The following is a 25,435-nucleotide window of genomic DNA, read 5'->3' as shown; positions in this document are numbered from 1 at the left end:
CCCATTTTAGATTCACTTTCAGTGGCCGGTCGTTTTTGATCATTTTGAAAACAAACTTGTCTAGTGACAGAGCTGGTGACCACAACACATTCAGTGCTGAAATGTGTTATTTTTTGGCAGAAGCTTCGTAGTTGAACGTAACATCACAACAGTTTTTCATTTTCTTTAAATGGAGTATTTAAGCATACTTACGGCTAGAATCATGAGGCCAGGTTATTGAGAATGCACATGCCGAGTTGTGGCGTGCCATGCCGCGATGTGTTGCTCTGTTCAGTAAAAAGTAAACAATTACAAAACAGGTCAGACCAGAACAATAAATATTAGCTTCAAAATTGAAATATGTTATGTTTAAAACACAACAGTCTAGCAGTTCTGATGGGTAACCATAGGCATAATCTCTTCATTACGCTAGAGGTTCTTTAATGATAACGACTTTCAGTTGCTTCCAGTGGGGAGAGGCTGGAAAAGCTGATGAGCTGCTGGGATACTTTGATTCCATCCCTCGGATCCAGTGGTTTTATGATTTCTATCACTTTATGATAAATGTGAAGCATTATTAATGCATCAAATCTAAATGCACAGAGTCATAAACAACAGCATGAAATCAATGTTTTGGGAACGGTAGGGCCTACTAACTGTGCAGTTAAAAACAAAGACTGATTGAAAACAAAGACTAACTAAAACTGACATGATAGACATGATTTCAAAATGCATTTTCTCTTATATAAAGGAATAGAGCAATGCAGTGAAAAGGTTTTTATTTTGTGTGTCAGCATCAAAATGGCTCCCTTTACAAAAAAACCCAACTGATTTTTCCATTGGCTTTTGAATAATTTTTCATCATGATAATCATCACAAAGGAACATAACTTTAATTCCGAAGCCTAAATACAATCAGCAGACGTAAAAAGCTAAATGAAGGCTATGAACGAACTACTAATGAACTAATGAACGTCACCACCATTAAGCTTCCGACAACAGCAAGTCTTTATTAAAAAAAAAATAAAAAATTCAGGAGAGCTTGAGTTATAAAGGTTTGCAAGAGCACAATTACAAACACTATGCTAGTGAGTAGATAAGTTAACCCATTCGATGTGATGACGTTTAATGTTCACAAAAGCCTTTGCAGTCTCATTTAGAAACTTGTTAATAACCTTATTTTTGAAAGTAAAAGCTTTTAAAAAATCAGAAGGGGGTTTTACTGATGTATTTTATATTTTAAAAAGAGTTAAAACGCTAACTTGTTTGCGGGTTTATAGAGTCCCTGCAGCGCACTCGAAATTTAACATTTTTATTATATCATTAGCTTGTTACCCTCTGCTGCAGATCTCCAATGATATGACTGTAGGACATCAATTACATTGTTTGTGAATAAACGTCATTGACCTCAAGCCTAATGCAATATGCCTCCAGTGGAGGGTAGGGTGTTGTATAACCTGATGGCAATATCAAGGTACATGAAATGTCTCAAACAAGCTCATAATCAGCCTTCAAATGATGGGAGGGGGAATTAAATGGGACATATTTGAATAAAAGCGTTCAATAGCTGGGTGTTAATCCTGTGGCAGGGCTAAATGACTCATACTGAGGAGGAGGAAACGTCTGAATCAATATCTTATAGAAGCCAAATGACTATAAAATGTGTTTCTGAGAGCACACCTTTGATTTCACCTGAAAGGAATTGCTCAAGTACCTCGAACCAAACAGAATCCTTAGAAGACTATTCAGCTCAGTCATGCAATATGATTGTCAACAGGACAATAGTGGATAATCAAAGCCAACTAAGACTGTCAGTAAAATGTCTCTGCTCTTTATATTAAGACGCAGAGTTCTTGTCTTAAAGTCATACAAAACATTTTTTTTGCAGTCTCTGGTCAAGATTTTCCTGCTATCAGGAAAAAGAAAGCCGAAATGTTCATGATTTGCACATTGTAATGTATGTGTAAAATAAACTTCAACGTGAACTTCTCATGGAGGATTATTGTCAAGACAAACTTGGATGTTACAGAGGAGGAAACAGCAATAGCAACTACGTCGGCCACGATGTTTTATTTATATCTCCAGTGCCATTTCACAGCATTCACAGCATACATTGGTATTGATTGCATTGCGTCATCGCATAAACAGTAAAGAATGGCAATCTTAGAGGCATTGAAAGATTTATTGATCGAGGTGCAAATGCATCTGTTTTTAAAAACAAGTTTTAGAGTTTTAGAAAACTTGTGACAGTGTTTTAATTTACTACTGTGATATATTCAAAGGAAAAAGGATGGAAAAGTCAGGGGTGGCGAGTAATCCAAGCTTTTTATTACTCAAAGAAAAAATTAACAAAAGAAATTGTGTCAGAATCTCTGCTTCCACAGTAACATACACAGCAATATAACAGTCTCTGTGAGTAACCAGTCTCTCCCTCTCCCTGCCCCAGGTCCGAACAGAGAGTGAACCCCCCGTCCCATGACGTAATAACGGAGGGTGAGGATGGCTCACCAAACGGCCAAACACTCTTTTTCAATGGTTCTGTACCTAGTCTCTCTGTTTGAGAGCTTACGACTCGGATACAGAACCGGCTGCTCCACCTGGGACAGGACTGCACCAAGCCCCCTGTCCGACACACCAGTCTGCAACAAAAAAAGGGATGTCAAAGCTAAGAGAGGGTGAGAGCAGCCTTAACCTTGGTTAGGGTCTGTTGGCACAGCTCCATCCACTGGATCAGATCTGGTCATTTGTTTTTAGAGAGATCAGTCCGAATAATTAGGAATAAACCTTCTATAATATTCCGCCAGCCCCAGGAACAGTCTCACCTGCTTTTGGTCTTGGGATTTGGGCAGGCTGCAATTGCAGCGGTCTTACCAATTTGGGGACGGACCTGCCCATATCCCATGTGAAAGCCCAGATGCCGTACCTCCACACGCCCAATTGCACACTTCCGCAGGTTTTTACTGTGTGTCCAGCCACCCTCGGCAAACTCAGGACAGTGCGTAGATGTTCCCGATGGCTCAGCCAATCTTTACTGTATATAATGATGTCGTCGAGATAGGCAGCGGCATATGCGTTACGTATGTGGGCGGAGGATTGTGTCCATGAAACGCTAAAAGTTGGCGGGAGCCCCAAACAACCCAACCCGAAGAGTAATAAATTGGTGTAATCCAAGTGACGTTGTGCTTTTTTCCTTTTTGTGTTTTTGTTTATTCCTTGGATAATCGCAAGGGAATCTGACAAATAGAGCCTGACCGATAAAGGATTTTGAAGGCCGATACCGATACAAATATTTATTGATTTTAAAACATACATTTTCAATATAACAGGCCAAGGAGAGATGATACGTCTCATTGCTATAACTGTCAGCGCTATCAAAGAAATACTTCAGTCACATTGTCAAAAGTTAAAAGGACAGTCTGTCAACTACACAACGTAACGTAACTATTACTAGCTAATTCCGCATCACTCTCGGCTTATTTAACATCACCAAAACTGGACATGATAGTCACAAATTTGGTCATGCTTATTTGAGTTGAGAGAACTGATGGGGATGTTCTTTTAATTGTTATTCAAGCAATGTACGTCTCGTGACCAACTCAACGAGTGTTGCCAACAGGGACCGTCCCCTGGTGAGTGCCCTCTGGTGGAAAAACTATACAACTCATGACATGGTTCAAGCGTGTTTAGTCCGTTTTTATTTTATTTTTGAAATATTCATTTATCGTCCATTGTAACCAATACCGATAGTTTGGAAAATGCCTAATATCGGCCGATAATATCGGCCTGCCGATATATCAGTCTGGCTCTACTGACAATACCCTGTCGTTAAATCCAGTGTCGAATAAAATTGAACCGAACCTAACAGATCAAGCAGCTCGTCAACTCGGGGCTTGGATAAGTGTTGAATTTCGAAACACTACATTCACCTTCCTGTAATCGACAAAGAAACGGAAAGAGACGTCCATTTTAGGAACTAAGACTATAGGGATCACTTTTTTCTTGTGTTCAGGTAACGTTAGGGAAGGCTGTGCGCCACTTCCCAGGGGATCGTTTTGATATGGTGCTGTATAATGTCCAGGTAGGGGTGAAAACACGTCTGTAAAATCTGCTCGCAACTTGGCTAAATCGGTGAGCTACAGGATCAGAGTGATCAGCTGCATCTGGTCCGAGATCTTCCACTGCTAAAACAGCCACATGCAAACTCAACCAATGTCACCTCATTCCAGCGTTTTAAAAGACTGAGTTGATAAATTTTACATGAATCACCTCATTCGATGCTCTCATACCTCATGATTGAAATTCCCGACTCGCCGTGTAACCACAAAAGGTCCTTGCCACTTGGTGGGTAATTTAGAACTAGACATTGGAAGTAATACAAGCATTTTCTCTCCCGGAGTAAATTGCCATGTACCCCTGTTGTGCAGCCGACTTTGTTTGTCTTGAGCCTGGAGCAAAATCTCCATTGAGAGTCACTCCAATGTATAGAGTTTTGCTCAGAGGTCCATAACATACTAATTTCACTACCGCTGTTAGAAGGGCCCTACTCCTAAGCCTCTCTGATGACGTCAAGCACCCCACGGGGCTGACAACCATAGAAGCTCGAATTGGGAAAAGCTCGAATGGGGAAAACCCAGAGGCACCTCTTGTACTCTTTCCTCCATTGACTTAGCTTTACCACGCCCCCCTCAACACAACTAGCCTAAAGATAAACTAGGTGCAATGTGTTAGCACAAAGGGTGTAATGGCTTGCTCTATCTTGCTAACAAGCATCTCAGCGTATATAATTACACATAATCCATCCAATTAAAAAGCGTGGTACAAAAACTTAGCATAAAAACTCACCTAGGAGCACAGGAGAAGATGCTCTTTCAGAATAAATGTCATCCACAGTAATAATTACACTCAACAACATTTATCATAATAGCACATTGCTTTTTAAATAGCCTGTTACATAAGCACGGCTCTTAAGTGCACATTAACAATAACACGGGGAGTCTAATTTCAGGTGAACAGTTCACATACAGCATTATCATATTCAGATTGGTTAGTGATATGAGGGCACAACATCTCTCCAAAGGTCTGGAAAGTGCATTGGGATTATCATTTCATTAATTATTTAAAGTGTAAGTAGTGTAACAGAGTGAAGTAATATTACATGTCTTGCTTTCTAATTAGACCTTATTAAGTTGCAGTCATAATTCTTCAGGAAAGTTTGAGGCGATATACAGCCATTTCTATCCAAGCGAGCTCAGCCATTTGTATGGCACTTGAATGTACGAGTGTGGTAACTTGAATGTGTTTTGAGTGGTTTTTAGTGTCTTGAAGTTTATGCCGTTGCTAGGTGACTGTAACTGGCCAGAAAAGTCAACAAGCCATGCAATTTGAGGTATCATTCGTTTACATACAGTCATAGACGTATACACTAGACCTCACCTTGGATACGGCAGTTCATTAGAACGAATGCGTCAATAGAGCCGCCATCTTGAAACAGGGGAGCCCCTCCACTTTAATGCATCAGCGTCAATGTAGTAGACACAGGTCTAACGCAAATAAAATCACCATAAATCATCATGAATGCGATTTTTCTTGTTTTTTTGGTTTGTTCCAACGGTCAGACATGTATTTATCATTGATTCCAGAAAGAATTTTTATTTATTTATTTTTTTTAAAAAACATTCTTCCTAGTTCAGATTTCATCCGTGAACTTCATACGCTGCACAAAAGTCCGCCACCATCAATGAATTCGAAGTAAAGGCAGAGATAGCAGCGTTACCTAGCTATTTCCTATGACAAGACCCCTGTTCCAAGATGGCGGCGGTTTTGACGCATGCTTAGAACCCCCAGGTGAGGTCTAGTGTATATGTCTATGATATACATACAGTAACAAAAAAGACTATGCTTGAGAAAAACAATCCAAAACCATTATGTTCTGATCCATATTTCCGAACATAAGAATATGACAAGCATCAATAATGAAAACTTCTCAGACAACTGCTTCCTCTTCCCTGTGTTAAATATTGTTCTAAGATACTGCCTTTTTTATGCCTCAATTTATCTTCAGTTACAGATCTTCCTTCATACAATATGAATATTTCTTTTTAAAATGAAAATCAGCACCTTGATCCTTCTTGCAATTAGTTCTCAATTTCCAGGTGATGCTTAAAACCATCGAATAGAGCGATGAGCACGACATGCACATGTCTGATTGTGCTTGCATGGTCAGAAAACAAGTGAATCCAGTAAAGAGCAAGGTACACAATGAAACATTTAGTGTCATCCGGGATACTGTGTGGGAGTAATATCAATAAATGTTTAGGCTGTTTGTGTATTTATTTGATCTGTGGTAAGGTGTGTGCATGTATATTCATGAGTAAAAAAAAAAAATTAAAACACAGCCATTCTGCTCCAACGAACATCACGCTCCTGAGATCAGTACAAAAAGGCACTTGCATAAATAAACATGACAGTTCCACTGAAAGCAGACTTCAATTCTGACATTTAAGCAGGTCCTAATGTATCCATACTGCTAATCGGGTAATTATTCCAGCAATTAGCGTGTGATGCTACATATTTTAAGGTATAAATGGAGATTTAAGAACAGGCTTTGAGATATGCAAGTTCAATATTGCTCATACCAACAATAGACTGATACAGAGGGGACACAAGCTCTGTTTCAAAAGCTAGTGAGCTTAGCCAAGTGTACACCCTACACTAGGGTTCCACTAAACTCTGCAGAACAGTGGCCCTCCAGGAGCGAGTCTGCCCTACACCCTAAATATCTATCTTCTAAGGCAGCATTTATTGTATTAGAAACAATTAGGATGCTCAACATTGGCTGAAACTGTCATACAAATGGGAAACCCAACTTGCAATTGATTGCAATACAGGTGACATGAGAGTTCACAATTTCCAATCAAGCTGTAACTAAGTAGCACTACTGTTTTCAACATTGGGTACCTACTGCCTTGAATTTGGCAAAAACAAGGTGCACACAATCCTTACTAGGTTTAGGAAAAGAGCAATAGTGTTTAGTTTTTAAGCGTTGCCAGATGCATAAAACATATTTACAAACACCATTACCCACTGTTAAGGAGAAACCAGTCAGAAGCAGGACTCGGGCACAGGTCTCTGTCTGCCAAGTGAAGTGCTGCTGTATCTGATTCTTTGTAGTGTTGCATAGGAGGATTTATCAACCGCAAGTCCTTTATGGGGGGTCGGCACCAACATACTATTTCTTTGGAGGGACGACGTCCTTTTCAAAGTCATTTCTAGTCTGCTCTGAATGCTGGATGAGCTGTGGGCGCGTTTTATATTAGCTGTGCTTGAACGAACCTGGTTTTCTCTGCTACTAACCATTTTATTGGCACTCTTGTGAGAAGTTCCGGATTTCCTTGACTCGATTCCCTTCCCATTCAGAGTGCCGTTGGATAGAGAGAGTTTGATCGAGCTCTTACTGGAAAGCGTTTTTCCGTTACCCACCTCCTTGTTGATGGCGGGAAGGACGCCATCTTTGCTCCTGCTTTCACCAGTGGCCGTCAGCATTTGGCTGGTATGAATCCTGCTAGCTGCTGCGGCCGCCTGGTTCCGGAGCCGTTTTAACGTAGAGTCTCTGGAATGAGATGCACTGTTGCTAGTGCCATTGGGGAGTGCAGTAGGGGAACCTTGAAGTGAGTTGCTTCCTTGAGTCCTTACGTGCTCCTGCCTGGTTGCTGTTGAGCTGCTTTTGGCCCATGAACCATCGCAACCGATACCATTAAGGTCTGATGCTGGTCTGCTCTGGCCTTCGGGTAGTCTGGGTGAATCCAGACCTCGATGGCTACTTCGCTCCACACCGTTGAGACTACTGCTACAGCTGGGGGAACTCAGGGAATCGTCCTCGCGAAGCTGGGCTTTGACCTGTGAAGGACTAGCCACGATGCTGACTATGGGCTCCTTGGTACATCGAGGCCGCCGGCCAGACTCAAGGTACTCCACCAGCTCGTCGTTTGCCAATTGTGGAGCTACGCTGGAGGGCTTTCTGCGTTCCTTAGAAGCAAATGACCAGCGTAGTGGAAGAACTTTGCTTGAGCCTGTCTTGGATTTTGAGTGGTAGCGCATACTCATGCTGTGACCCCGGAAGCTCCGTACAAATGGCGTCGGCTCAACTACACCTAAAAGCAAAACATGGAGGGCTAGTAAGTCATATGTGACACGTGTGGTCTGAAAACTGTTTCAGGAGAAGAGTGTGTGTCTTTGTGGGTTTTTTACGGTGTTATTTTCGATAAAACAAAGTCTCAGCTTACAAATTAATTTTACAGCACATTTCACATTTTATTTGCGAAATTTGCTAATGTTGTTTTGATGTATCGTAAAATCATAAATTTGCATTTACGTTTATTCATTTAGCAGACGCTTTTATATAAAGCAACTTACAAATGAGAACAATAGAAGCAGTTAAACTAACAATAGGATAACATACTGTATATATATATGTGCTATGACCCTTCCAAGTTTAATAAATACAGTTAAAGGGGTCCTTTCATGCTCTTTTATGAAGTCTCAATTTTGTTTTTAGGGTGTACTAAAATATCTTTTCATTCTTGATTGTTTAAAAGACTTTTTTATACATATTTTACATTATTACAGCACCTCTCTCCCCAGTCTGGCTCGAACACCCCGATTTTGGTGAAGCCCCTCCTTCCGAAATATGAAATGTGCTGTGATTGGTTTGCTGCCCCTGTGTGTTGTGATTGGCAGCGCTTAGGCATGTTTGGGAAATGTCCTGCCCCTTCATAACTGCAAGTTCTTTTCTACAATAAATACTGAGGATGGTGTAAATTTCAAAGCAATTTGAACCCGATTCAGACCCTGACAATGTTTACGAACAAGTGGATCATGCAGAATAGATTTCAGAGTGGTATGTTTTTGTTATTTTCTTATACTTTATATATACGGTGTTATTCACCATTTAATCGTGATATTTGTCGGAAAACTAAGGTAATACAAGGAGTAATCAATCACAAAACCATGTTTAATTTTCCTGAGCGGTGCACAGTCTTACAAAAGCAACTGAAAACAAGCTGTTCTCCATAACATGTGCAGCGCACAGATAAATGGTGGGGTTACTGTATAATTTTCAGGAACAGTGTTTAAAATAAGTTACAATAAGTTAGGTAAAACAAATGAGTTTTGGAAATGAGTTTTCAACAAAGCGACAACACAAGAGAACAGTTTTCTCTAATGCAGCTCAGCCAGTTAAAATGATCATTAACAGATTTTAGAAGTATTTTTCATTGTTAGTTCATGTTAATTAAGGTAGTTATCTAACAAGTGGAACCTTCCTTAACCTGTTAGTAATTATTAAATGTATATTTGAATAAATCTCTGTATGAAAATGGCCAAAACAAGTTATGACAGCCACCATTTAATTGAAATGAAACAGTCTGTACTGTATAAAGTGCTATACACATAAATGGGACTTGACTTGATTTGATTACATCTAAAATTATAATAATTATAATCAGAAAGCCAGAGACTTTCCTTTAAAAACGACTCAAAACAATGGAGCAGGTTACTGTACATATGACTTCATTAAATTGTAAAAGAAATACCACTTATTGTTTTTAGTAGTAGTAGACGTAAATCAAGAGTTTACTGACCATCATCTTCATTTAGAGGCTCATGGATGACAGGAACGTGCGGTGTTTGGGGCTCAGGAGCTGAAGATGAATTGGACAGCTTACTAGTTGAATTGGAAATTCGGTTGTCTGCATTCAATCGGATGAGCCAGTGATCTGATATAGAGACGCTGGAGGAACCTGTGGGTAAAAAGCAGCCTAGTTAACATTGCCCATTTCACGCAAGTCAGAATTCTGTTTGTTTTCTGATAATGAACTGGTAGCCGAATCCTAGCATTGGGGAGCTGAGCAAACAGAATTATGGTCAAGCATTATGGTTTAAGGTTCCTGAAAATACCAGGAACCCTGTTATCATTTTGCTCTAGTCTTTGTATGTGCGAGTCTCGTTTCTATTAAACATGCATGAAGATGGAATGGGTCCAAACAAAAATCATGCTATGCATATAAATGATTGTGAGAATTGTACAAAAAAATGTCTCAGATGGGTTGATAGTTTCAATGCATGTTATTATGTGGGAAGGATGGTATTTAATGTTTTTGAAATAAGTCACGCTTGCCAAGGCAGCATCTATTTAATCAAATATTTTCAACCTCTTATGCTTATAGAGGCTGCAGTCATTTAATCAATATAGTAAAAACTAATACTGTGACATTTTCAGCATCATTACTTCACTCTTCAGTGTCTTCAGAAATCATTCTAAAATGATGATTTGATGCACAAGAAACATTTTTTTGCTGTTCAGAAAGTTCAAAAGGAACTTTTTGAAAAAAGTTTTCATAATCTTGGGTGTACTATCCCCTTTACGGCATCTATGGAAAGTAGGAACAACATATTCTTTGTATCATCAGACATACAGACAAAAAGAGCTGTCATATTTATGTGCAGATTAAGCAGCAAAGTTTCATATTATAAAGCTTGGCAAATCACACAAAAGAGAACTATTTGGCGAAGCACATTGCAATCTTCAAATAGACATAAATGAGAGTTTATAAAGTTTATGCATAAATGCTCTGGGGCATGTTAGTGTGGAGGTGAATCATAACTTTGATCAGACCACGACAGTCAACACTGAAGCTGATAGCATTAACTCCACAAATGTGAACCTGACAGATCATGTTATTTTGAAATGTAACTTGAAGCGGTTCACAACAGTTTAACTCAGTCGAGCTCCGACTCCACTGTTTCTACTGTGAATCATGGGAGCTACTGATAACAGATCCATTTTGATTACTACCACAATGGAGTTACCTAAGCCCTCTGCATGACATTTCATGACTAATTACAGGACATTTGACAATATCAATATTTATTATAATGTAAGATTCAGTATCATTGAAGAGCAGCTTACTGAAATCTCAACACTAAAATTGCATCACTTTTTTACCATTACCATTTACAATAATATACCAAAATATGCACCTTGCTGCACTATGGAAATATGTTACCATACCTTAAAGGTACACTATGAAACTTTTTTGTTAAAAATGTACAATATTTATATAATGAGCGAGTACAGCATGAATCCATCTTTTTGTTTCATCACTATGCCTATAATTAATATTTATATTCTGAATATTTTAGACCAGGCATTATTTATCATAAACAGAGAGCTCTGGCTACAGTGTTCTTCTGCAAGGCGCATGCCGTTTTGATTATTAAAGGAGCCGTACGTAAGATTGTGGCCAAAACATGATGATTATAACATTCCTTCCTCGAAATGTATGTCTATGGAAAGGTCATTTATTATACCATTTCTTCATTTAAATGACTATAGTATTATTATAAGGGTAAATAAAAAGTGCATGGTGGTGTCATCTGGCGCTAAATTTAAATGTTTAAAGCTACACTGTGTTACTCTTTTAGTTTATTTTTAGCTAAAAACACTTAGTTCTTTCAAAAATATACGTGCTCATTAATGTACATTTAATTCGTTCAAGTAATAAAGTATTCTCGTGAGTGTATAATATGCCATTGAAAATACATACGGGTAAAGGGTTCTAATGTCGGTCGCCATGTTGCCCCTCCATCTTGAAAGTACATTAGCCAAAGAGGGACATACCGTTAATTCAAGCTTCGCCTTTCCCATTTACGTTTGACTTAACACTCATGGACGAGGTCGAACTGGAAGCCATGTTAATCTTGGACTACATTGGCCACCGTAGGAGTTAAAACGAAATCGGAATTGAGAGGAACAGAAACTAATATTCACTGGATGGTCATATACCTTTTCACCGCTAGATGGGGGTAAAAATCACACAGTGTAGCTTTAACCGTTTACGAAGCCATCTCGCCGGCGATTTGCAATGCATTCTGTGAACTTTCTCGTAGCCTCTGAAAAATCTCAGTTTCGAGTGGCTATGTAGCCCCACCCCTTAGCCCTACCCCTCGATCTCAACAAGAATCGGGACACCCTACCCCTAGACGAATTTACTATTTGCTCATGTGCAATTGATTCATGCAACCAAAGCGGATGTTCTTAACTTACATTAAGAATTGTGGTCAGTAAGATTTTTTGCAAAGAAAGTCATACTTTTTTTTACAGTAAAGATTTCAATTGCAACAAAAGATTTCTATTTCAAATAAATGCTGATCTTTTGAACTTTCAATTTATCAAATAATCATGAAAAAATATATCACGGTTTCTGCAAAAACACATTGCTAATAATAATAAATGTTTCTTGTGCAGCAAATCATCATGAATGATTTCTGAAGGATCATGTGACACTGATGATGCTGAAAATTCAGCTTTGCATCATATGAATAAATTACATTTTTGCATTTTTTTTTGTATAATAATATTTGACAATACAATGATTTTTAATGTGTTTCTGATAAAATAAACAAGGCCTCTGTGAGTAGAAGAGACTTTCAAAAATCTCACTGATCCCAAACTTTTAAACAGTAGTGCGTGCAAAATGCATTTAAATCTGAATTAAATCTAATGATATGCAAGAATGACATTTAACCACAGAATCCACCAGCACTACAGGCAGATTTAAAAAAAAAGCTTAGACAGACGTTACTGCATTCATCTCATATCGGTTTGCTGTCACCCTGTGTTTTTCACCTCTCATTTGCATGAAGTTGCATGAACACTGCTCGACTTTTTGATGTGTGAGCCTTCTGTTCAACCCCCATAGAGAAATGAATTGAAAACGCCCGCTCAGCTGGCTTCAGTGGAGATATGCGGTTGTCATAATACATTTTATATAACTTCGATACTTTTACATGTCAGTGTAGATTTGATTTGTTGAAGAAGAATCATATAGCATAACTTCAGGGGACTGGAGAGAAAAGGAAAACAGCAGCAGAGACATTTGAGCAGAAAAAGAAAAGAGACTTAATTTTGTCAGTATGAGACAAGCATCTCGAAACCATATCTGTTCCCAGTGAGGCTGATCAGCAGCTCATCCTTCCTGCAAGTGTTTTCCTATTCCTTCACCAAGGTTATTGTTGTAAGGTTACTCTAAGACTGGTTGTTGAATTCATTTGTGTCATTTCTGTGTTTATATTTGGATTCTGAAGACGTGGTTCCCAAGATGTCGAGAGAGAAAGATGATGAGAACTGTGTAGAAAAGCCTTTGTGCCTTTTTTCTCATCACTGCAATGCAAAACATTGTCGGATATACACTATTGTTAAACCATTTGGGGAAATATTTCTTTAACGTTTTTGAAGGAAGTCTCTTATGCTCGCCACCTGCACTTACGTGATCAGTATTATTGTGAACTATTACAGCTAAGCATTTCTGATACAGAAATACATAAAATATTTGAACTTCAGATGGTGGGATAGATACTTCGAGCCTAGAATGCACTACTTTGCGAAAAAATAAATAGGAAGTAAAGTTACTCTAGCAGTGATTTATGCGTTCTGTAGATTAGAGGTTTTGGTAAAAATAAAATAAAATAAAATATTTTTTTTTTTTTGCAAATTGTGGAAGTGTGAAAGTGTTGTGATCAAAGTGTTGAATGTTTGCCGATTCCCGCCACCTTCTTCCCTTATCAACATCCATTGCTACACAAACTCAATAATAATCATACATTTCTTAGTGTAAAGTTACATCTCATGAAGAGATAGCACAACGGACAGGCTGAAATGATATGCTTAACAAAACTACACTACTATTTTTCTTGATAATGCAGTCTTTAGTACGTTTTCTGTTTGTTTGCCCTTGTTATGAGGATATACAGTAAAGCAGATACGAGTGTTCACCTTGTAGTGAGCAGTTCGCTGACCAGGATGGAATGACTTCACGTCTCTGATAGAACAGGATATAAGCACCACGAGTGCACACTTCTCCCTCAGGCACCGGCTCAACAGTGCTGTCATCGTAGGCGTACCACTGAGCGTCCACTGAGTTCCTGCAGTATGCTGTTCAAAACAGAGATTCATTATATTCAGAATGTACCTTACTTCATGCTCAAGTATGCACAGGGCCAGAATTACTTGGACCATGCATAGTATTGTTTAAATTTTAAACATTTACATACACATGCATTCAAGTACTTACACTGCAAAACATAAATACAATTTACAAATTTGTATGTAAGCATTAATCTAAAAAAAAAAAACCGTAATGAGGTACATGCACACTACTGTTCAAAAGTTTGGGTTCTCTTATGCTCACCAAGGCTTGATCAAAAATACAGTAAAAACTGTATTTTAAAACCATTCTAATATGCTGATTTTCAGTTGGAAACGGTGACAGATTTTTTAAGGATCCTTTAATATAAAGTTCAAAAGAACAGCATTTATTTAATATATATATATTTTTTTGTCTTTACTGTCACTTTTGATCAATTGAATGCATCCTTGCTAAATAATTGAATACTTGTGTGCATTTAATATAGATTTAAAATGATACAAAGTGACTTACAAATTAGGAATATCACAAGTAATTAATAACAAGCCAAATATCACAGTATCACAATGCAGGGTTACAAGAGTAAACAACTTATGCTTCTGAAATGCTTTAAATTTATGATGCTCTAAAGCAAGAATAGAAACAGTTTACAAAAACAAAATTACAAACAGAATTAGAAAAATTAGAATTAATCTCGATCCATTATTAAGAAAGGGGTTTGCAGTGTAAATTAATTAGCACAGAATTCTCAGATAAAATATTTCGTATTTTGGCTAGCACGTTGAGCCAAATGATTTCAGCTTCAGCAAAATTCTGCCAGTTCTATCCAGCAGCTTGTGCAGAAATGAGGCTGGAATATTTTTCCCATTCCTCCCGTGTGAATATCGGGAGCCATCTTGTGTCACCTTTTTCCATGGTCTTTTAACTCTGTGCTCCAGTTGCAATTAGATGGGCGAAAGTGACCCGATCTGAATCAAGCACCCTGCCCTAAATAGCTAGTGCTGAGATTTGTTTGCGGTCAATATCTCAATGAAATGTGAATCCTCTCCCCAGGACCCTGTAAAATTTGCACGTGGTCAGAGGAACGAGAAAGACTTTTAAGTCTACTCAGTCTACTTCTCAAGACAACTTCAAGGAATTTCAAGTCTACTCAGTTCCCTCCAAATTATATATATATATGTATATACATATATATATATATATATATATATATATATATATATATATATGGAAGGGATATATATGGTCTGGATTTTCAAATGGTCACAGGAGGATCTGGTGTGCCAGCCTGTATATAGGATGCGACCTCAGATCCCCCTGATGAATCTATTATTTAAGTTCAGTAATTTCACTTAAATGGCAATGAAGATTACCTATTAATTGTCATTTAAGTGAAATTACTGAACTTAAATATACAAGCTTGATAAAAATGGTCATTTTAGAAGAAAATTTCAAATGGCATTTAGAGGCTTTTGCATCTGAACTCTTCATATATATATATATATATATTGTGGACCCATAATCTATGCGTTACTAGCCACTCGATTCTTTATTGCATAAGAATAAAAAGAAAGTCCACAGGAACAGAGCTGAAACTCATTATAGTGCACGCTTTTGTCTGTACACATCGGGGATTTATGAATGACCACAGCCCTCTCAAGAGCAGAATATGCGCTCTCGGTTCCCAAGCAACCACACACAGATTGTGTGCGTCACCTCCCGTAATGTAGCGTCGGGCACAGATTGAAGCTGCTTAATCATTCTTAATGGGACAGACAACATTTAATAAGACTGGCATTTTTCATACAGAGAGCTTGCTAAGGACAGAAAGCTGATACAGAAAGCAGTGACACAGCACCAATCAAGATTGGACTAGTTGCACATGTGCTCAAGTGTACCCAAACGTCCGTGTGCTCGTCTGATTCAGAGATTTCGTCCAGGAGAAATTGCCATTGTTGAAATTCTCTGCAGCAGACGGACTCTGTGTCCGTAAGCCGTAGCACGCAGCAAGAGCACATGCACTAGCAGTCCGCCCAGCTCGAGCCAGTCCGGGCTACTCGAGCGCGACAGGCAGCCGCCTCCTGTTCCTCCATCAGCCTCAGCTGCTCTTCATTACACTGCGGCTCGTAAAGATAGCCAAAAACATCGGATTCGAGCAGCAGACTTTCAAAATCCTCTTCTTCCATATCATGTTTAGTTTCTTCGGTCATTGTCATACTTCCTATCTCTACAGGTCTTGTTAGCTTAGCTTCCAAACAAGATGGCGGTCGGATATTGATTTCAGTTTCTGCAAGTAAAGTCCCATCCATTGATCTGCAATAGGCCTGTAGGGTGAATGGGTCCCACACCTGGGAATAATAATGAGCTAATGTTTGTCGTCTCTACACTTTTCAATGAAATGTGACTTCCTGCTTATTATGAGGCAAAATGACGATTTTTACGTCATAATAAGCAGGAAGTAAAAAACTTAAATCCTTATTTCTCTCATCTCAGGGGAACATAAGTGAATAAACCATGACCGTTCAAAAATATGACTGGGTTTCTAAAGATACAAAGCTTAATGCAAATGGGTGAAGTGTCCCTTTAAAGGAGGACTTCAATGTTGGCAAATTGGCTAAAAAAAACTTGGCTGCCTATACAGTACAAAGGTGGGGGAAAAATTAAATCAGAGCTACTTGACTAGAGAAAACATAGAAAAAAGGCTGTTGTCCTTCCTTATGCCAAATATGCAGGTATAGGAGAACTTCAACACCCACTAGGCATCTTTTAGTCATAATGGTGTTGACTTGTATTGTTCCTGGGTGCAAGAACTCAGAAGAAACATTTAGTGGGAGTGAATTGAGTTTTTCTAGTTAAGGCTCCAGCGCATTTCATAGGCAGTAGCTAAAGGGCGCAAAGAATCGTAAATAGTAAACAGTACATTTCAAACTGGATGACCATGAACACTGCCATTGTCTCAGTTCCACCTGAAGCAAAACATGTTGCATACAAGTAAGAAAGCTGTTGTCATAGTGTTTCATTTTTTACCACAAACAAAGATGTTTAAAAAGTAGATGAAGTACGATCCAATTTTCAGTGATACAATAACCTTTCTGTTAACTCTGTCGAACCGACTGTCTGTGGGTGAGGATACAAAAATGCAGAAGTATAATCTGTAGTTTTCACAAAAGCCCTGAAGCTGTCAAAACATTTGCTGACAAAATAAATGGGAATTTCTCAGTCCAGGTAAAACAGGGACAAGTAGACATATACTACTGACATTGTAACAATACAAAGTGAAGCTGAAAATCCCAAATTTTGTCTCATCAGGTTTTACTAAAAGGCACATTTTAGATCACATTTCTCTTTTGCTCACACACCTGTGTAGTGGCCTCCATGCATGCCTCCATGATGGTTACACACAGCATACAGGTCGTATAGGAAGTCGAGTGAGTGTCGGCTGGTTTCAGGCTTGTGATGGGCCTGTTGTTTCCAGCCATGTGGTGGACGGACAGAATTGCTCCTCTTGACCACATGGCGGCCCATAGCAAGGCCCATGAGGGGGAAGTGGACCAGCGTAGAGAGCTTGTTACGCCGCTCTCCCACCTGTCGGAAGCGTTTGAGGTGAAGGATGAGGAGGTCTGGGAGGGTCCACAAGCTCATCTGCACTGTGCCCTGCTGCAGCTGTTTACAGTGAGGGCACTTCCATGCATCGTCAGGGGCCAGCTACGTAAACAGGGATGAAAAATTATGCATAAGAAAGTTATGCTTATTTAGTCCTCTAGAACCACATGCATGTAATTCTTACGTGTTGATTATATTCCATTGTTCTATAAAAAGCACAGTACTTTTGGCAATGTTAATCTTTTCCTGTTTTTGTCCTCTTTCAAAAAGAAAGAAACACCTGCTGCACAAGAGCAAATATTATTGTTATAGTTGCTCAGAATCAAAAGAACAACATCCCAATCATGAGTTTCAGAAAATGTCCAGGTCTCAGCTGTTATGCATGTTGCTGAAATAATGAAAGTTTCTTGAAGAGAGGGAGAACGGCGCTTGTATTTTCAGAATAAAATAATAAAAATCATCCAATCATAATTTTACAAACATTTCAAAATTAGAAATTACACAAGGCTAAAAAAGATCTGCCTGGCCAAGCGGCATTTTGACATTTTGTGTAACAGAAATTCGCTTCACTTTTTTAATTGGTGGAGAGAAAAAAAAATACAAATATACAGTACCAACTAACTGGGTAAATTTAGCCTTAAAGGGGACATATCATGCAAAATCCACTTTTTTAGCCCTTAAATGCATTTTGTTGTATGTTTGGAGTGTTTATAAGTACAGAAAAGATGAAATTATTCTCTTCAGGTGATTCGTTTATATCTTTATATTCTGTTTTGGTCATATTTTTCAACCTGTTCAGATTTTTCTGTTGTCTATGACGTTTTTTGAGCAAGTGCGTCACCGTATTTGCAGCGGAACTGACATAAGGACATTGACTACCAACACTTCGAGCAATCCGCCATTTTTATTTCTCGCTCCGATTATGTAGTCCGAGCTCAATGATGCAGAAGTTACGAGAGGGCAAGTCAAAATGTTCGGTTGTTGGATGTACGTTAGTGACCTGAAGCACTTCAAGGATTCCCACTTCAACAACCTCCGCCAGTATAAAGAAGGGTTTGCCGATCGACTTCGTCTGAATGAGAGGTAAATTCTTTCTATCTTTGGAGATGACGAACAGAGCGTTTCGATAAGCTGTAAATATCGTTAATAAAAATAAAGTACTTTACTTTCTTAAAACACATGGTGGTCATGGTTTAGGTTTGTCTTTCTTTGTTTTTGTTGTCTGCAGTATTATTGTTCTTGAGTTTCATCAATGGTCATTTAGTTGCGTTGTTTTCTGATGCTTTTCTAAACGTATCATATTGTCAATACAGATTTTTTTGTGGTAAGATTAGACCATAGTCATTTATCTGTTAGTGTGCTTGTTTTAACAAGAGAAAAGTCGACTTTCACTAATAACACAAAACAGTTAACTCACATACCAATATATTCATATGAAGAAGTGGTTGTTCTGCAGGTTCGTCGTCGTCTTTCGTCGTCTTTATCAACTCGCTCGCTCTGGCTCGAATATGTAAGGCTTGATGGACAAGTCTTCTGTTGTTGACATTTTATTAAAGTGTGAGTAAAAATGTTCTTTGAAGGTATCGCATATAATCGTATATCTCTAATCAAACTACAATAATAATGGCCGAACGTGGGGAGTTGAACTGACCGTGAACTCATCGACCTGGAGAGCGGGCGGGGTGTGACGCATCTCCTTTTTATTTAAAGGGGACGCATTGAAAGGGGCCGCTCAAAGACGCACATCAGAAAAGGGGTAGAAATGGAGCCTGTGGGGCTATAATAATGAGGAATTCAGACCCAAGCATTGCAGTTATGTTTTATATAGACCACAACGGTATGATTTATATGTAAAAACGAATGATTTAAAAGCATGATATGTACCCTTTAAATTTAAACTTGGTTGTGATTTTCCATTGCATTCTGCTGCTAATATTCAGTATAATGTGTGTTTTTGTGTTGTTTACTTGTTCTTCTTTGGTGTACAGCTCAAAGCACTCATCCAGGGTACAGCTGTGCTGCTGAACGTGGTGTTGTTGTTGAGCACGGACGCTTTCCGAGTCCTTCACCACCTCCTCCTGGATATTACCAAACAGACTGCGAACAAACACACAGTGTCCCTATAGGTGATTTGACCTCAAGGCCTGTTTTGTTGGCTTCATGTACTAAGTGCAGATACACATCTCTGTATTATCGCACGTACTCACAAGGAAATAAAAGGTTGCATTACCAGTCTTTCATTCTGTGCTCCCACTCAACAATGAGCTTCACATGTGGAGGTCCACCTGAGCCGCACAGCTTCAGAGCTCTGAGGAGATGAAGAACAAGCCAAAGGGATTGCAAAGGAAATGAACAGACATACATTTTTTCTACAATTTTACACTATTTTTGCTTTCTTTTCGATTTCTGGTTTCCAAATAAAAGTTACAAAGCCACTGCTTAGGCATAACCATCTTTGAATAATATCTGACCTCACATACTAACCCCACCGCATCAGAGCATGATGAAAATGCGAGCTAGATAAATAGTGATCTGCTTTAATAATACAGTTTCATGAACAAACACTGAAGATAATCTAACAAAGAAAAGTAAATGTGACTTATTATGATTGCTATTATTGAGTTATTGCTATAGGGTGTTGATATCTGAATCTTTCCCATTCATTTTCTTTTCTCAGGAATTTTAAACGAGTCTTTGTTAACGAGATGTAAGCCATGAACCAACAAGAGTGTTCTCGTCATCCATGCAAACCGAACTCTAACATCGATCAAACTTGGGTGGGTGTGCACCAAAAGTACTAGTGTGAAATTCCCCTTAAAAGGTCTTCTTATCTCATGTACAGTCAAAATGCTGCTTATTTATTAAACAATCCAGCAGAATTAAAAACTGTGGCTGTTACCCCTGTTTTAAAGAGACCCGGCCTGACATGGCTAATTGTAGACCAATTTCACATCTTCCATTTCTCTCAGAGCTGCTATGTCTAACTATGTCGTCACACAACCTTTATGAATGCTTCCAATCAGGTTTTCTCCACAGAACTGAGACAGCACTCCTCGGGGTTGTAAATGATCTTCTTATGGCCATTGACTGAGGCTCCATCTGCACTTTAATAAATTCTCCTTGACATCTCCTCTGCATATGACACCATTTCTCACAGTATTCTCACTTCATGACTCTCTGCTCTTGGCATTTCAGGAACTATCCTGTCGTGGTTCATTTCATACTTGTCTTATCTTCAGTACAACATTTCTAACCATCAGGCTAAAGGCTGGGTCATGAGAGACCACAATCATGTTGATAAGAAATCATTGGGTTAACCATTTTGCTCTGTGTGGAGTGCAGCAATGAGATTAGGAAAGCACACCACACTAACAGATTCCATTCACAAACAACCCACACAAACTAAGGGTTTAATGACGGTTGGCAAACAAAATTTGCGGGGGAATAAAAAGAAAATTGGTAGTGGAGTGGAAACAGTGTGAACATGGACTTTACATGCTATAGAATGAGCTGGAGGTGAGTCTTCCATCAGCTCGCTGTCTGATCGTTTCATTTGACGAGATAATCTGCAGAGCGTGCGCGTGTTTGTCCTCAGGGTCCCCCCCACACAACAGCATTTCTAATCGAGATCGGGACGGATCTGATGTTCTACCAAGCAGATTCAGTCAATCTTAACACACCTCACAACACAGAAAAGTCTAATAAGATGATCTGTACAACCATCAAGATAATTCAACGCATTCTCATCCTTTAGCGTCATATGTGACGCTATATGACAAAACGGCCAAATACTATGCACATGGCACCCGTTATGGTTAATATAACATGCGCTGTGATGGGTAAGTTTAGGTGTGGGGTAGGGTAGTCTCATATTACGCTAAAGGATTTATGACGCCTTGGGTTCGCGTGTTATATTAACGATAAAGGGCAGGCGCGCGGGAAGCTGTTTCAGACGAGGGGGGCTAAGGGCTGGGTTGAAAAATATGACGTCATTATGACCAAAAAAAACCAGTAAATTTCTCTGTATACGTTACGTGTTGTTGCCAATAAAGTAAATATATTTAGTATCATGTTTGTTTAAATATTATAGACTAATGTTTTTTTTTATTTAATCAATGTTGATTATGAAAGTGAGCATGCAGCATGAGAAAGATGCATCATGAGAGACATGATTTTAACCACTCACTTCATTTGTGTTTTGTTCTGTAAAAAGACTCTTTTTAAAGGATTTTCGTTTAATATAAATATCTTAATTGTGATCAATGTGTTATCAACCTTGCCTGTATTTAATAAATAAGAAGCAAATATCTAGCAGAATAATAAGGCGCTGGCACAATCACTTGCATCGCACGTGAACTTGGGGGCACCGAAACTCAACTTCTGCCTACGCTGTCCATTGATCACGCTTCATCAATAATCAATCACATAAAATGAGAGGCCAAACACAAATATCACTGTGTGTCAACTAAAATGTTTTATTTAAGATGTCGGACGAGATTGGATGCCTGACTTCCCCTAGGCATAATGATATGACAGTTACATTTTTATTTTTCAGAAATTATCTGAAAAATAAAAATGTAACTAATGTCATATTTAATCACTTTACATGCATATTATTTAGTGATGGGCTGCCTCAGGACGACGATGAATAGGCAACATAATACAGAAATAAATAAAGCTAAAATGCTTGGCGGCAGTATAGGCCTATAAGGGTTTTAAAACCATTTCTTACTTCTATTTAAAGTGCACCAAACATGGCCTTGCGTTCTGGTGTGTTTCTGATGAATCTCCGAACAAGAGAGATTCAAACGAGTGTCAGGTTACGGAAGCAACTGAGGAGGAGGCGTAGTGTATCAACGATTCACGAAATATTAAAATAATTAATCATTAGTTTATATCTTATACACTGCCCATTATTTTTTATCCCATATCAAACACCGTATCTTTTGTCTATTTTAGTTTTTTTTCTCACGATTTTAAGTATAATATTTATTATAGTCCACCACCACAGCCCCTCACCAGGGGGGGCTGATGCTATGACGAGGGCGGCTGCAGCCCCCGCAGCACCCCCCTTCCCGCGCCTATGATAAAGGGTGCCATATGCGTAGTATTTCGCCGTTTTCGCCGATGAGAACGGGCTGGATAATTGGGACTTAACCAAGGATTGTCGGAAGGAGAGAATTCAGTCCAAATTGGCCCGAATATCTTTAGTGTATGGCAGCCTTAAATCCACTACTGCCCCTGTCTCACATGGTGTTCCACAGGGTTCTGTTCTTGGGCCTTTACTCTTCATCATCTACATGCTTCCCTTAAGTCACATTAGCCGTCCTCAAGGCTTAACCTTTCATGCAGATGACACCCAGCTCTACAGTACATTCGTTCCTAATGCATTGCTTTTTTCCCCACCAATTCCATTTTGGCTTGTATTGATGAAATAAATGCAAGGATGACCAGCTAAACGCTAATAAACAAATATAATTGTCTCTGTTGACAATATTAATATTGATAGTTTGACCTTCGACCACTGTAAAAAACATTATTCACAACTCTTATCTTATCACTTACCAAATCAGCCTTTTTCCACCTCCAGAATATTGCTTTACTAAGCCCTACTTAAATATTAATCCAAAACATAGACCCATAGTCAATAATCAGCTGTAAGTGTGTCAGTGTCCCACAGTTTTTCAAAATAATATCTATGAAACTGCAGAGTGCTCTAATTGAGAGGCATTGGGGCATATTTCAGACTAATCCACTTTTTTTCATGCTTACGTTACACAAACATACATAACATAAAAAAATGGAGGCAATGAGACAATTTTAAGATGACATTCTATATGATTGTCATGCAAGTCTGACCATCAATATTAGAGCGCCACCCTCTGGCTGAATAAAGCTACCTCTCCAAAAAGTGTGCATGCACGTGTTCATCATTTAGAATATAAATCTTACAAAATGTGTATTATAAACAAGAGCTAAGACCCAGAAACTGCCCTAACTATATTTGCAGCCAGGAACCGCTACTGATCATCAAGAGAATTCCCGCAGTAATATGTGTAAGACGACGATAAGATGATTATGAGATTAGTGTCATTTTTAAAAACACAGCTGACAGTATTTTATGGTTTCGAGGGCTGATGTCATAATTCAACCCACTGTGATTTAACAAACTCCTTAAGGTCTGTATATATATTTTTATGAGTGTGATAATAAATATTGGCAGAAGCTCAGAGTTTTTCTTTGACTTTTAAGATTTTTTTTTTATAATAAACTCAATATGTAAATACTGTACAGTACTATGCATTATGAAATGGTGCTAACAATGAATAATAAATAAAGCTGAACTGAATGTTTGTTTCATTTGATATATTAAGCATGATAAAAATGAAATGCTTATGTCAGAAAACTGTTTCCAAACGTCCTCTGAACTGAATTGGCAACTCTGAGAAAGATGATATTCGCTTACATTCTGTTCTTATCCATGTATGCGAGCACACACACACAGGCAATATTACCTGTCCACTGCAGGGTGATTAAGAGGCCGTCCGTCTTGAGGATTCAAGTAGCTATAAGATGCCGATCCTCCAACAACACGAATCTTGAACAACACCCTAAAATTCTAATGAAAAAGATTTGGAGACAAATATCGATTTCTGCCATTGTCATGAAGGTGCAACTACACTAATGCTTCAATATGGCCATTGTGATATTGTAAAATCTGAATTTATAAACATCAAGCCAGAGAAGTGACCAGTCTTCAGTTTCACATGATTCTTTAAGTGCTGCTTAAAGGGTTAGTTCACACAAAAATTACAACTATTCATAATTTACTAGCAATCCTAGGTGTAAATGACTTTCTTCTTTCAGGCAAACAGTCAGAGTTATATTAAAAAATATCCTCAGAAGAGCGCATCCATCCATCATAAAAGTAATCCACACGGCTCCAGGGGTAAATAAAGGCCTTCTGAAGCGAAGCGATGCGTTTTTGTGAGAAAATATCCATATTTATAACTTTATAAACTGTAATCACTATCTTTCTGTAACATCCGTCCACACATTCACAAGAGAGTCGAGTTCTGGCATATGATGGCATATTCCCTCCCATTATAAAGTTTGGAAGAGCCAGGATATTTTATTTTTCAATATACGATTGTGTTCGTCTGAAAGAAGATAGTCACTAGATAGTAATTGGGATAATTTTCCTTTTAGAGTGAACTAACTTTTTTGTATTTTTTGTGGAAACCATGATACATTCTTTTCTATATAAAATTGATCAGAAACAGCCTTTCAGGTCAGTTTTTTGTCATCCTTTGTGAATAAAATAATTAAAAAATTCGTATCAAACTTTTGAACAGCAGTGTGTATATAAATCTGTTCGCAGATCCCCTAGTACCTTCAATGACATCCTGGGGTCTGTAGACACCTATTAAAGGTGCCATCTGTAAAAATTGAGGTTAAAATATCCCAAAAATGAGCTACACGCATCAAAAGATTGAGAAGAAATAAGGTTGATGATGTCATTAAAAAACTGACACGTTATAGTGCTGCCGAGATATTAATCTGAATTAGCATGCTAAATTACTAGCCCCGGCCCGGCAGGTGTCGTAATACCAGTTTCGACCATGGGAGGCGATATGCGGGCGGGCAACGTTACCACCAGCCAAACTGCAGTACACGAGTGAGTCGCGCTCGCGCCAGCTTGTGTGTACTTGAACCTGACGTCAGTCGTGTGGAAAATACAGCCCACTACTACATTTCAGTTCAGGGAAGAGTTAAAAAACAATAATTGGTCGATATTATGCATGAGGAATACATTTTGGTAAGTTGTAGCATACTGTATCTTTTAACAGTGTTCGTGTTTTTTTACCATTA

At 38.6% G+C, this 25,435-nt stretch overlaps 1 protein-coding gene across 3 annotated transcripts in view; it reads right to left on the bottom strand.

Moving 5' to 3' along the window:
• Positions 1–177: 177 nt before the first annotated feature.
• usp43b (ubiquitin specific peptidase 43b) overlaps positions 178–25,435 on the bottom strand; it is a 64,524-nt gene continuing 39,266 nt past the window's right edge. For 2 of the 3 annotated variants that reach the window (XM_089128340.1, XM_039650861.2), the window contains exons 9-15: positions 24,079–24,182; positions 19,794–19,871; positions 19,531–19,660; positions 17,320–17,665; positions 13,810–13,968; positions 9,617–9,775; positions 2,285–8,128 (exon numbers count right to left, since the gene is read on the bottom strand). In XM_089128340.1, coding sequence (XP_088984466.1) covers positions 7,080–8,128; positions 9,617–9,775; positions 13,810–13,968; positions 17,320–17,665; positions 19,531–19,660; positions 19,794–19,871; positions 24,079–24,182 — 2,025 coding nt within the window. In that variant the 3' untranslated portion in view covers positions 2,285–7,079. Of the gene's footprint in view, positions 267–2,284; positions 8,129–9,616; positions 9,776–13,809; positions 13,969–17,319; positions 17,666–19,530; positions 19,661–19,793; positions 19,872–24,078; positions 24,183–25,435 lie in introns of those variants that run through there. The other variant, XM_089128339.1, reaches the window with a different exon arrangement.

This window comes from Pimephales promelas, chromosome 3 (genome assembly GCF_988280905.1).
Source record: "Pimephales promelas chromosome 3, fPimPro1.hap1.1, whole genome shotgun sequence".
NCBI lineage: Eukaryota > Metazoa > Chordata > Actinopteri > Cypriniformes > Leuciscidae > Pimephales > Pimephales promelas.
The sequence above is the reverse complement of the archived record's forward strand: the minus strand, read 5'-3'. Positions and strand labels throughout refer to the sequence as shown.